Source organism: Pristis pectinata, chromosome 33, assembly GCF_009764475.1.
Source record: "Pristis pectinata isolate sPriPec2 chromosome 33, sPriPec2.1.pri, whole genome shotgun sequence".
Classification (NCBI taxonomy): Eukaryota; Metazoa; Chordata; class Chondrichthyes; order Rhinopristiformes; family Pristidae; genus Pristis; species Pristis pectinata.
The window spans coordinates 9,871,938-9,886,149 of NC_067437.1; the positions used below are offsets into that span (position 1 = coordinate 9,871,938).

At 45.1% G+C, this 14,212-nt stretch overlaps 1 protein-coding gene across 1 annotated transcript in view; it reads right to left on the reverse strand.

The window, feature by feature from the left end:
• The window catches only part of LOC127585671 (SH3 domain-binding protein 1-like), a 50,706-nt gene extending 46,390 nt beyond the window's left edge, over positions 1 to 4,316 (reverse strand). The window contains exon 1 of the mRNA XM_052043323.1: positions 4,183 to 4,316. Within this exon, the coding sequence (XP_051899283.1) occupies positions 4,183 to 4,238 (56 nt within the window). The 5' untranslated portion in view covers positions 4,239 to 4,316. The remainder of the gene's footprint in view (positions 1 to 4,182) is intronic.
• Positions 4,317 to 14,212: the final 9,896 nt, after the last annotated feature.

Genomic DNA, 14,212 nt, shown 5'->3' on the forward strand with positions numbered 1-14,212 from the left:
GTGTGCAAGACCCAGCGGAAACTGTTCAAACCAATTACATTTTCCATCTTTCACTAGAACATGCAAAATTCTTACGGGGCTTGACAGGGTAGATGCAGGGATGACATTTCACCTGACTGGGTTGTCAAGAAATGGGGGTCACGGTGTCAAAATTCAGCACGGAGATGAGAAAACTTTCTTCACCCAGAGGGTGGTGAATGCAGGATGTCCCAGGGTAATGAATGGGTTTTGTTTTTACAGATGTTAGTCAACTTTGTCTAGAAAAATCGCTCAATATGGTAACCATATCTTTGCATTGTACTGAATGGCATTTAAGGGACATAAAACTGATATGAAAGAACAGTTACTAAAGGTGGAGAGAGGGAACTAGTTTTGTTGTTCGTAGGTTCGAGGCACTTCCACCCTGTTTTTTCTCTTTCTCTCTGCTCTCTGTCCTACGGTTCCTTCAAGCTCACTGTGGGAGCACCGTTAACACACAGACTAGGGCATTTCAAGATGGAGACTCACCCCCACATTCTTGAAGGGAAATTAGGAAGCACAATAAATGTTCACCTTGCAAGTTGCATCCACGTCATGGCCAATGACCAAGATGGTGGATGGTACATTCCTGGAATGGAATAATCACCATGTATATTGTTTGCCACACTGGACTTAAAAAGCTTCCACTTCCAACATAAAATGGCCATGGCATGATCCAATTTCCAGAGTCCAGTCTCAATCAGTGATATAGCATTTTAGGGTCAGCACAGTGGCACAGCTGCTAGAGCTGTGGTCTCACCTCTCCAGCTACCCAAGTTCAATCCTGACCTCTGGTGCTGTCTGTGTGGAGTTTGCACGTCCTCCCTGTGACCTTGAAGGTTTTCCCTGGGTGCTCCAGTTTCTTCCCACAGACATGCTGGGTGGTCGGTTAATTTTCCACTGTAAATAGTCCTAAGAGTGTAGGGGAGTGGAAGAAGCTGAAGGGAGTTAATGGGAATATGAGGAGAATAAAATGGGATTGGTGAAGATGGATACTTGATATTTCTAAAGATATTGGTGAATAAAAAGTTGGATGGTGAGTGGTTGTTCTGGGGTCCTCGCTGTAGGGATATTAGAACGACGGTGAGTATTCAAGTCAGTACTTGATGTTAATAGTCCTTTAATTTTACACCATGATATTGTAGAATTTGACAGGAGAAAGAAAGGGAATTTCTCTCTCTCTAAAACAGCAATGGAAAATCAAATGCAATTAAAATATCAGGTGGTGGCCAGACTGTTCTGTCCTTTTAACTTCACAGAGGTAAATGCTTCAGACAAAATGACCGGGATAGAGAGAATTGGTACCCGTTGTGGATCCTGATGCTAAGCTGTGCTTTAAGAAGACAAAACTTGTGTAGCACTGGCAATTTTGACTTTGTTTCAGAAGCTCATTGAATCTCTGAGGGAGAATGTCACAGAAAAAAGCAAAGGCAGCAAAAATTTCTGGGAGGCAGTCTGGAATATGCTGTGTGGAGAAAATTTAGGGATCTACTAATAGGTGGTGGGATCAGCAAAAAGTTTAAGAGTGCAACAGTTTGCTCTGGGAACAGTAAAGTTATTACAGAGGGATCTTAAGCAATTTGATGTGTGGGATCCTGTATGCCCAGAACAAACTACAAGCTCGGAGCCAACTACTACATCAGACCAAGATGCAGTGGAGTGATTCCTCACGTTTCATAGGGAGGAACAACGTTCCACAGTTCATAGGGCCGAACTTGAAAGGATATTGTTCAAGTTGCTTGTGACTGCACCAATGCACCATTTTACAACTTCTTCACACATCAGATACCCTTCTACCTCTTCAGTGATGATATAAAATGGTAAAGATGGGTCTGCTAAAATAGGAAAGACATGAAGGGAAAAACTTAAACTTCATTGGTGATTTGGCGATGTCTGAAATCATTTAACAGTCAAATTGTTTCACTTTTTAAGTGTGGTCACTGTTGTAATGTAGAGAACACAACAGCCAACCTGCACACAGCAAGCTCCCACAAACAGCAATGTGATAACAAGCAAGTTATTTATTTTCATGATTTGATTGAACGATAAGTATTGGTCTAGGGCCTCTGCTCTTCTTTGAGCTGGTGGCTGAGGGATCTTTTCTGTACAGCAGAGAGACAGACGTGTACATTAATTTTGCGTCTTATTAAAAATGAACTCAGACTTCCTCAATCTCACAGAAACTCTGGCCTGTAGTCCCAAAGCAACGAAACCAAGAATGTTTCATGAAAACAGTTCAAGTATGTATTAAGAACTCAGATAATACAAATAGATATGTTGGACTCTCTCAACATCCACATCCAAAAGACTTTAGGATGCAAGATTCAAAATGAATGCACCAATTATTTCCCAGTGGTTCCTTAGTTTTCATTTTAAGCAAGGATTCTTTAAACTCAAACAGGACAAACACACACACACACACACACACACACACACACACACACACACACACACACACACACACACACACACACACACACACACACACACACACCCCCAACACACACACCCCAACACACACACACACGGTTGTGCAGCGGTTCAATTCCTGCTGCTGTCTGTAAGAAGTTTGTACGTTCTCCCCGTGCTGCGTGGGTTTCCTCCGGGTGCTCCGGTTTCCTCCCACGCATGAGAATAGGATGAAGAATCAGTCATGGAGATTGGTGCTCCTAATCTAATTGGGCATGTTTAATGTTTAACCATTGGGTGTGCCAAGAATCTTTGATTTATATAGTAGATCTGAGTTGCACGTCATCATCACTTGCTTTTTCTTTGTATGTAGAAAATGGGCATGAGTGACAAGGCCAGTGCTCCTCCCTTATTGCCCCTTGAGAACGTGGTGGTGAGCCATCTTCATGAACCACTGCAGTTAGTGTGATGAAGATGCCCCCACAATGCTGCTTGGTAGGGAATCCCAGGGTTTAGATCCAGCAACAATGTAAGAATGATAGTATATCTCCAAGTCAGGGGAACCTGCAAGTGGTGTTCCCATGCACCACCTTGCCTTTGCCCTTAATGGTTGTAGAGATTGTGGGAGGTGCAGTGGGAGTGGCGTGGATGAGAAGCATTGTGGGCACAGTGCATTGTTGATGAAGGAAATGAATGTTTAAGGTGCTTGATACCAATTAAGCATGGAAACAGGCCCTTTGGTCCAACGAGCAGACCACTTTGTCCTGGATGGTGCAAAGCTTCCTGAGTGTTATTAGTCGTCCAGGCAAGAGGAGAATACTTCCCCACACTCCTAATCTAAACCTTGTGGAAGGTGCAAATAGGATGGAGCGTTTTGCTTTTACTTATTTGCTCACAGGATGTCGATGTTGCTGCGTTTATTGTCCATCCCTAACTGCACACAAGCTAAGGAGCCAGTGAACAGCCAATCACAATGGTCAGTCTGGAGTCATATATTGACCAGACCAGAAAAGGACATCAGATTTCCTCTCTGACTGCAATAGTTTCATGGTCACTGAGTCTCACTTCTTTTTGACAAAAATAATGAAATTCCAGATTTATTTAATTTCTTAAATTTAAATTCCCCAGCTGCTGTTGTGGATTAGAACTCTCCTGCCAGTCCAGTAAATTTACTTTGCTGAAGTACCCTGCTGAATACTCCCAAATACCCAAACTCCCACCTGCTGTTGCTGCCACAGTACTTATGTGGCCAGTGCCTTCAGGTTTCAGTACAAGATATCTTGCAGCTTGTTAATGTTGGGGACTCAGCAAGGGTATGCCTACTAGGTGGTTAGATTCCCTCTTGCCGAGATAGTTAGTCCTTGTTGCAGAAGTTCTTTCCCAAATCCACATCATTATTTCAACCACAGGGCCAGCTGCTTATTAAGAGTGTTGCACAAAGGATGGGGAACCGTGGGGAGGCAAGAGGGGAGATTGTGAACACATTCCTGGGTTATGATTAAAAAAGCCAGAGGAAAGACTCATGCCTCCATCTCCAGTGCCCAGCCACCCCCAGCTGCACACACAGTCAGTCATTTATCATCACAGACATTTACAACCTGACAGGAGAAACTCCCTTGCTTTTTAATGTAATGAAAGAACTCTGTTGCGTCAAACCAGCCCAGCAAGACACTAACTTCCGTAATTGATGTGTTGCAAAAACTAATTGTCGAAGACGTTCGAGAAAACATTCTATCCAGATCACTCTACTCTTACCGGCCAGTGGTGTGGTTCGCTAGCTGCAGCATCCGATTAAACTGTTTCTTCATCATTTTTAAAACTTTCTTTTATGTCTGTGTGTCCGTTGGTTTTGAAGCTGCAGCTTCTCCTTTACTACACGGTCCGGTGCTGTGGGCGTGTGTGTAGTGTTTCTGTTTCCCTCCCACAGGAGGCGAATATGAAACTTGTCTTAAAGTGACACTGATGCACATGAATCAGTTATAGGCAGCAAAGGAAACTGTGAAATTTGACATGGTGCCTCTTCTCATTATTTTAGTACTTTTCTGCATTGGATTAGCCACTTTTGGCTTTTTCTTTAAAGAAATGGTGTCCCTCGGTGTAAATTATCACTCCGTGAATTCCACCCTCACTCAGTCATGAAGTTTGTGGGTTTAAGTCCCACTCTGGGCAACTTGAGCTCAAAACTTGAGGCTGACACTCCAGAAACAATAATGGAGAACTGGAGGCTCTGTCTTTTGGATTAGAAGTTAGACTGTGGATGTCAAAGATCTCATGGGCTTATCTTGCTGCCATCCACCCTGAGGTTCTGGGCTGTTTTTGCCTCACTTAAGATCATGAACTGGCAGATCTGGTCATTATAGCATTGCTGTTTGTGAGAGTTCACTGTGTGGACATTAGCTGCATGTTTCCTATATTACAGTGGTGACTACAACTCAAGAACACGTCTTGGCAGAAGGAGCTCTGGGGAAAACTGAAACAGAAAATGCTTGAAATACTCAGCAGGTCAGGCAGCATCTGTGGAGAGACAAACAGGGAATGTTTCAGGTCACTGATCTTTCATCAATACTGGGAAAAATGAACAAGGAAGCAAGGATGCAGTGAAGGATGGGGTGGGGGAAGAGAGCACAAAATGGAAGGGTGGAGACCCCAGGAGAGATTGATTGACATAAGTGCCAGTGGCCTTGGCTGAGGAAGATTGGCAAACAATAGCAAAAGGAACATATGGGGCAAGTGTAAATAGAGGGGCAGGAATGAAACCTGAAATTACCAGAAGAGGAGAGAGAGAAAAAGCTGGGTGTTGAAAATGTGAGATACAAGGATGGAGTGGCAGGTTATCTGAAACTGTCGAATTCAATTTTGAGTCTGAAAGGTCTGTAGAGAGAAAAATGGCGCTGAAAGATAAGTGCCCCGTTTTTTACTCGGCCCACCTCTCAAACCACTCCACAGTTTTCCTGACACTTTTATTGAGGGATAAGTACTTCTCAGGATTTCAGGGATTATTCTTCACTCATGTTTGAAGTGGTGCCATGGGATCTTTTACCTCTGCATAAAAGGGCACATGAAGCCTTGGGTCTAACACATCCAGGAGACTGCATTGCCAACAGTGCTGTATTCTAATAGGTACCATGCTAGATTTTTGCAGCAAGTAGTGGTTAGCATGACGCTATTACAGCCCCAGCGACCCGGGTTCAATTCCCGTTGCTGTCCATAAGGAGTTTGTACGTTCCCCCCGTGTCTGCGTGGGTTTCCTCCGGGTGCTCCGGTTTCCTCCCACATTCCAAAGACGTAGGGGTCAGGAAGTTGTGGGCATGCTATGTTGGCGCCAGAATTGTGGCGACACTTGCGGGCTGCCCCCAGAACACTCTGCGCAAAAGATGCATTTCACTGTGTGTTTCGATGTACATGTGACTAATAAAGATATCTTATCTTGACTGATTTGAGCCCCTGTCCCCCAACAGAGAACAGTTTCCTTCAATCGACCCTATTGTTGAGTTTAATCACTGCAATTAGTTGGCCCTTCAGACTTCTGCATTCAGAGGAACACAAACCTAACCTTTAACCATAATTGAACCCTTTTTCTGCCCCCATAGAAAGGGAGGTGCTAGTAATTAGCAATTGGATTTAATGCTTCATGCTGTGCAGAGATCAATAAAAATAAAACACAATGGGGAATGTGAAAGCATGTCTGAAAGATGCAAACAACATACCATCAGAGTCAGAGGGAGTGATTAAGGAGAACTGGGGGCAGTCATAAATAGGAGTTCCATCAGAGAGTGCAATCAAGTAATCCATAATCATTGAGTAGATACAGAGGAGAGGTTCCTACATGTGATCTTAGCAATGATGCCCAGTTACAAGGGACCACCAGCCCCTGACCTCTTGAGTTCTTGGCAGGGCTCCAATTCTGACCATCCATTATAATCTCTCCACCATTGGCTGCCATGCCTTCAGTTGTCAAGGCCCTACGTTCTGGAATGAGCTTCCTAAACCACTTTGCCTCTCTGTCATCCCTGTGTATTCCCTCTTGGTTTGTAGCTATCCTTGGATAAATACTTGAAGGGAAAGGGCAGGTATTGGTCAATATAGGGTGGATACAAGGAGCTGTTGTTTGATTCCATAGCCCAGAAACAGGTCTAAGTGCTCTAAAAAGCTGGATCGACACTTTGTACCCGACCTCCATAATTCACTCTATGATGTGATAGAGGTGGAAATAGGCCGCATTAGTCATGGCACACGTACGTGGCCTGAAACTTAATTTGGAGTGAGATTAGGCAGGAAGGCTCAGTGTACAACCTTTGGTGACCGAGCCTGTTTAGAGTGCTTTGCAACGCTGCAGGCAGGTGTTGCACAGACACACGCCCACAGGCCGATCGTGGGGCACAATGAACTGCTGAGTATGGTGGTGAAACCCTCAGTTTCTCCTGCACCAGATGTAAAGCAAAGCCTCAGGCTGCAAGAAATACGAGCAACTTGCATTTTTGCAACACCTTTAACGTAGGAGAACATAACAGAGAGCTTCACAGCTGCACGCTGAGCACAGCGTTTGGTACCGGGTCGCACAAGGACACAAGTTTTTAAGGAGCTTTTTGAAGGAGGAAAGAGAACTAGAGAGGATAAGGGAGGAGATTCCAGAGTTTAGGGTACTAGCCAGGAGAAATTGGCTGAGATTTAAGGGCGGCACAGTGGCAACTCCAGAGACCCTGGTTTGATCCTGACTTCCAGTGCTGTCTGTGTGGAGTTTGAATGTTCTCCCCCTGACCACGTGGCTTACCTCTGGGTGCTCCTCAAGTTTCCCCCTACATTCCAAGGTGTGTGGGTCAGTAGGTTAATTGGCTGCTGTAAATTGCCCCAAGTGTGTAGGTAAGCAGTAGAATCTGGGGGGAGTTGATGAGAATGAGGGGAAAATAAAAATGTAGATTTAGTGTGAATGGGTGGTTGAAGGTCGGCGCATACTCTGTGGCCAAAGGGCGTATTTCCATTCTGTATGACTTCAGGATTCTGTCTCTGTCAGGCACTGGTAAATTGGTAAATTGGTTTATTATTGTCACATGTTCTGAGGTACCGTGAAAAACTGTTTTGCATGCCATCCATACAGATCATTTCATTACAACAGTGCATTGAGGTAGTACAAGGGAAAATGATAACAGAATGAAGAATGAAGTGTTACAAGAAAAGTGCAGTGCAAGCAGACAATAAGGTGCAAGGCTACGGTGAGGTAGATTGTGAGGTCATGAGTCCATCTTATCATACTAGGGGACAGTACAATAGTCCTATAACAGCAGGATAGAAGCTGTCCTAGGGCCTGGTGGTACCTGCTTTCAATCTTTTATATATTCTGCCCACTGAAATCCTGGAGCTAAGATGTAAAGCCAGTTGAAGGGTAGAATGGCCTGCCCCTGCTATTTGGAATGAACTTTGTTATAAAAAGGAATATTCCTTTCAATTTCCTTTCATGTCTTCCTGAAAGCAGAGCTTTCTTCTGGGATAGGACTCCATATCTTCCTGTAAGAGCATTAGTAAATAATCCAGCTGTGCAGCAGCAGGATCCCCAAACCCAACATTATCTTCACCCGCTATGCATTGTTGGATGTGGACAAGGGGCGGGAACCCTGTATAAAGCACCTCTGTTCATCCATCCCATTCCGTGCCCAGATGAAAGGCACTGGTTTGTCACTTCAGAGTTTCATCACTGCCCCGGTCTCATGCAGCACGATTTGTGAGATGAATTAAAGAGGAAGCCCAGTCATGTCAGCTGCATGATAATCCAGTGTAAAAGGGGAAATTCCTTTCAATCTGATGGTGTTCCTCTTTTCAAGTTTTTCTTAAATCTATTTCCCAGAATGTGGGTGCCAGTAGCTGTAGCTCACACTTATTCCCTTCGAGAGGAGAGTGGTGAGAGTGGATTTACACCCAATGATGATGAAGGAGCAGCAATATATTGTCTGCAGGATTATGTGTGATTTGGAGGGGAGCCCGCGAGTGGTGTTGTTTCTGTGCACCTAGAGTGTCGGAGTCTGAGGGGCAATCTCACAGAAATGTATAAAATTATGAGAGGCGTAGGTAGGGTAGATAGTCAGTCTTTTTTTCCAGGGTGGAAATGTCAAATACTAGAGGGCATAGGATTAAGGTGAGGAGGGGGAAAATTAAAGATTTGTGAGGCAAGTTTTTTTCACACAGAGAGTGGGAGAATGGTGGAACACACTGCCAGGAAGTGGTGGAAGCAGATGCAATAGCAATGCTTATGAAGCATTTAGACAGGGACATGAACAGGCAGCGGATGGGGGATATGGACCATGTGCAGGCAGATGGGATTAGTTTCAATTAGCATCGTGGTCGGTGCAGACATGGTGGGCCGAAGGTCCTGTTCCTGAGCTGTACTCTTCTGTGTTCTATGTTCTTGATGATATGAGTTAGTAATTTTGGGAGGTGCTGTCAGGGTAGCCTTGATAAGTAACTGCAGAGCATTTTGCAGTTAGCACCCAATGGAGCCATGATGTACCATGGTGGAGGAAACAAATGTTTAGGGTGCTGGATGGGTTCCGGTTAGGTGGGCTCTTTATCTTGGATGGTGTCAAACTTCATCAATACCTTTTGATGTGCATTCATCTAGGCAGGTGGAGTGTTTTCCATTAGACTCCCGACTTGTTAAGTCAGGATAACTGTCACGGATAAATTGGCATTTAATAACTTAGTTAAGGATATACTCATATTGCAGGCAAAGCAGAAAAGGTTCATCAGCTGATTGCAAGGATGAAGGGGTTGCTGTATGATGAGAGGTTGAGCAGATTAAACCTATAGTCAAACCATAAGATGCTGGAGGAACTCAGCATCTTGTGGATTGACTATAGGTCCCCGAAACATCAATTGTTCATTTCCCCCCACAGATGCCGCCTGACCCGCTGAGTTCCTCCAGTATCTTGTGTGTTGCTCCAGATTCCAGCATATTCCAGAATAATATGTCGGCACAACATTGTGGGCCGAAGGGCCTATATTGTGCTGTCGTGTTCTGTGTTCTATCTACAGCCTCTTGTGGGCCTATAGTCATTGGAGTTCCTGAAAAGTGACAACATATATGATTCTGACGGGGATTGAGAGGGTGGATGCTGAGAGGATGTTGCATAGAACTATACTTCTCAGTCTGTCACATGGAATGAATCCAATTTTCTGAAGACTGGTTTCTCAGGGAGAAGCACTTCTCAGTGAACGTGGCTGCAAGTGCTTCAGCTTTGTCTTTGCCCTGAATCTCACCGCCCCCTAACACACTGCTGCAGGAACACAGGGACCATTACTGGGGATGGTAATGTACCTGTGGCATCCTCCTCCCATTAGCTACTTGTCTGTCCACCAACTGGGTGTGTGCACAACCGTGGAGCTTTGATTAGACCTGTTGGTTATGAAGCTGCTCAGCTGTACCTCCAGCTTTTGCTACTTTTGTTGTTCTGTTACAGCTTCACTGTGATTGAAGAAGCAGGGTTGGGGTATCAGGCAACTTGAGAGCTATGATTTGAGGTGAATAGCCTCTCAATAGTCCCATGCTCAATGACACTACAGACTGGTTTAAGTCCACGGTCCTTTGATCACATGCATGCGGATAATTCTACACAAAATGACTGAGCCAGAGCATACTTGCAAACATAGAACTGTACAGCACAGGAACAGGCCCTTTGGCCCACAATGACTGTGCTGGCCATGATGCCAATCCAAACTATTCCCATCTGCCTGCACATGGTCCATATCCCTCCATTTCCTGTCTGATCATGTGCCTGTCTAAATGCCTCTTAAACATTGTACATGCCCCTGTCTACATCAACGGTGCTGAGGTTGAGAGGGTTGAGAGCTTCAAGTTCCTGGGAGTGAACATCACCAATAGCCTGTCCTGGTCAAATCACGTAGATGTCACGGCCAAGAAAGCTCACCAGCGCCTCTACTTCCTCAGGAGGCTAAAGAAATTCGGTATGTCCCCTTTGACACTCACCAACTTTTATCAATGCACCATAGAAAGTATCCTATCTGGATGTATCACAGCTTGGTATGGCAACTGCTCTGCCCAGGACCACAAGAAACTGCAGAGAGTTGTGGACACAGCCCAGCACGTCATGGAAACCAGCCTCCCCTCCTTGGACTCTTTACCTCTCACTGCCTTGGTGAAACAGCCAACATAATCAAAGACCCCACCCAGCCAGGTCATTCTCTCTTCTCTCCCATCAGGTACCTGAGGGCATGTACCACCAGGCTCATGGGCAGCTTGTACCCCACTGTGATAAGACTACTGAACAGTTCCCTTATACGATGAGATGGACTATGACCTCATGATCTACCTTGTTGTGACCTTGCAACTTATTGCACTGCACTTTCTCTGTAGCTGAGACACTTTACTCTGTACTGTTATTGTTTTTACCTGTACTACCTCAATGCACTCTGTACTAACTCAATATAACTGCACTGTGTAATGAATTGATCTGTACGATCAGTATGCAAGACAACTTTTTCACTGTACCTCGGTACAAGTGACAATAATAAACCAATACCAATAGCTGTCATATTTGCTTCCATCACTTCCCCTGGCAGCACGTTCCAGGCACCCACCACTCTCTGTATATAAAAAAAAATTGCCTCACAAATCTCTTTTAAACTTTCTCCCCTCACCTCTAGTATTTGGCATTTCCACCTTGGGAAAAAAAGACGCTATCTATCCTACCTAAGCCATTTAATCCCCAGTGCAAAGTCAAACTGAACTTGCTGATGTCAATCAATCGATGCATTACTGGGCCACAAAACCAGGAAAGTGTCCCTGGATCAAACTTATGGATCTGTTTAGGGTTTGCTAATCCTTACATGGGTAGCAACAGTACAGGGGATTTGGTGTGGGGAGTGGCTTCCCGCTGGCCGCAGACAACCACTGAATCTCAGCACTCTTACACCACACATGCAAGGACACAAAAATAGTTGTCTACTCCAGTGAATGATGAGGAAGAAAAACTTTCATTTGTAAGGCCACTGACTTCAGCAAAAACACCCCAAGGTGCTTCACAGGAGCACTTCCCATTATAAGTAAACCCACAATGAGCCACAGTAGGAGATAATCCCACCCCAGGCTCACCACACTGCACCCCATCAAGGTAAGAAGGCCTGATTCTTCCTCAATGTCCCACCCCTGGTTGAATAACCCTCTGAAGATCAGGTGGAAATGAAGGGAAAAGCACTGGGCCAGGGGAATGCAGGGGTTTTGTTGTAATCTCGATCAGAGCCCAGGAGAAAGAGGGAGTGTGCTTTAAAGTTTGAAAGAGTCTAATTTGCTTCATTTTTCACTAAGGAAGTCATTTCTGCAAGAACGCAAGGCTGAGGCGAGCACTGTTCGGTGCAGCGTTTGAGTGTTGCAGAAACCAGTTTGTGCAACTTACCAGAAGACAGAAATTCAGCACTACTCCATGTGAGCCAGGCCTGTTTCTATTGGCCTTGTCTATGTCCTCCTCTCCCTGGTTGGTGCAAAGCTCCCTCAATACTGTTCAATTACTCTCAGTACATGTATAGCAATGGGTGGGATACAGAGTAAAGCTCCCTCTGCATCCTGCATTAATACACACTCCTTCTCGGACACCCCACCCCACAGGAAGGCTGGAAGATCACAGGAAACATTATTAACAGAGTTAAATTACCTGAAGAAGTTTGTATTTGAGGGGTTTAGAAGATTTAAGAGAATTTGATTAAAGGATTTGTGTCTGGAAATTTGATTGTACAATGCTGTTTTATTTAGCTCAATGCAATTGAAATTTGATTCTTCCAGGAGTGAAGCGTAGTAGCTACCATTTCCCGATGTTTGCATCACTTGGGAAATTCAACTGAGCAGATCGTGTTATGAGTCACCCTCGTGACCCTGATGCAGCTTCTGCATTAGGCACACGGGTTGCTGCTCTTTACTGTGCAACGCTGAACTGAAGCATTTCCTGGGACTTGGGGGTACTCGTACAAGATACCTTAAAAGTTAACCACCAGGTTGGATCGGTGGTTAAGAAAGTGAATGCTATGTTGGCATTCATCTCGAGAGGTATAGTGTATAAAAGTAAGGAAGTGTTGATGAGGCTCTACGGGGCACTAGTGAGGCCTCATTTGGAATACTGTGCGCAGTTTTGGGCCCCACATCTTAGGAAGGATGTGCTGACGTTGGAGAGGGTTCAGAGGAGATTTACGAGAATGATTCCGGGAATGAAAGGGCTTAGGTATGATGAGCGTTTGTCGGCTCTTGGACTGTACTCACTGGAGTACAGAAGGATGAGAGGGGACCTCGTAGCGACATTTAAAATGTTGACAGGTAAGGATCGAGTAGATGTGGCTAGGCTGTTTCCCTTGGTGGGCGAGTCCAGGACCAGAGGGCACAATCTTAGAATTAGAGGGTACAGTTTCAAGACAGAGATGAGGAGAAATTTCTTTACCCAGAGGGTGGTGAAATTGTGGAACTCCTTGCCACGCACAGCAGTGGAGGCCAGATCAGTGGGGGTGTTCAAGGAGGAGATAGACAGATATCTAAATAGTCAAGGTATGAAGGGATATGGGGATAAGGCTGGAAAATGGGATTAGAATAGTTTTTTTTCTTTCTTTCCCCACCCCATTTCTTTTTCCCTTTTCCTTGGAGCAGACTCGATGGGCCGAATGGCCTGCTTCTGCTCCCTTGTCTTGTGATCTTGTGAACTTGCACCGTGTGGCCTAGGGTGCACGTCATTGGCTACTCACTTTCGAGGCAATCTGGGAGGCCTGCAATTAAAGTACTTTCCTCCACCCTTCGACTATTCACTAAAAGATTTAACAACCACCTTGACCGACATGGGGCTCCCCAACCTGCTGATCCGATGTTGGTAAATTGGTAAATCTACTGAGGTACAGTGATAAACTTTGTTTTGCAAGCCATCCATACAGATCATTTCATCACATCAGTACATCGAGGTGGTACAAGGGAAAAGAATGTGGAAGATAGTGTAACAGTTACAGAGAAAGTGCAGTGCAGGCAGACAATAAGGTGCAAGTATCACGGCCAATGTTTCCCCACCCGTGCAGTACTGAGCCACGTGGGACCTTAGTTTTATCACCAATCAATGTGCAAGGCCATGATGAGGTAGATTGTGAGGTCAAGAGTCCATCTTATTGTTCAATAGTCTTATAACAGTGGGATAGGAGCTGCCCTTGAGCCTGGTATTCTGTCCAGTCCTAAGAAGTCCCACCCCCACGACCTGCTCCAGAACTCTGAAGCCACCCAAAAGTTTCCAGCTCCCCCAGCCCACTTCTCTGTCGCAACCTGAACTGGCACTCAAACCAGATTCCCCAAAGTCCAATGTGCCTGCCCCAATCCCATCTGCACCTTCCCTCTGGACAGGGGACTCTCTCAACCAAAGATAAGTGTGGGAGCAACAGGCCTTGTTTGTCATCATCTTCTGAGTGCAGAGGTTCTAAGCCAAAAAGTTTCCAGATTCCCTTTAGGAGTGAGCTGTTTCGTTTTTCAGCAATGTGAGCACAATGGGCTGACTGAGGTCCAAATTGCAGAAACTGAGAGATTTCTCATTACAAAACTCACTCCTAAATGGCCTACCCTCTGCTGTTTAAAATGTGGGCTGTCAGCTGAGACTGGTGCGAATGCATGTGATCAGTGTCTTTTTTTCGAACTTTACTGAACAAAAGCTTCCGCATTACACTTCCTGCTCCGTTACCAGTGAACCCACTGCCCAAGAAAATGTATCAGTAATGGGGAAAATACAATGTCCAGTGTGAAAAAGGAGCTACCTAGGATTGAGTTCCT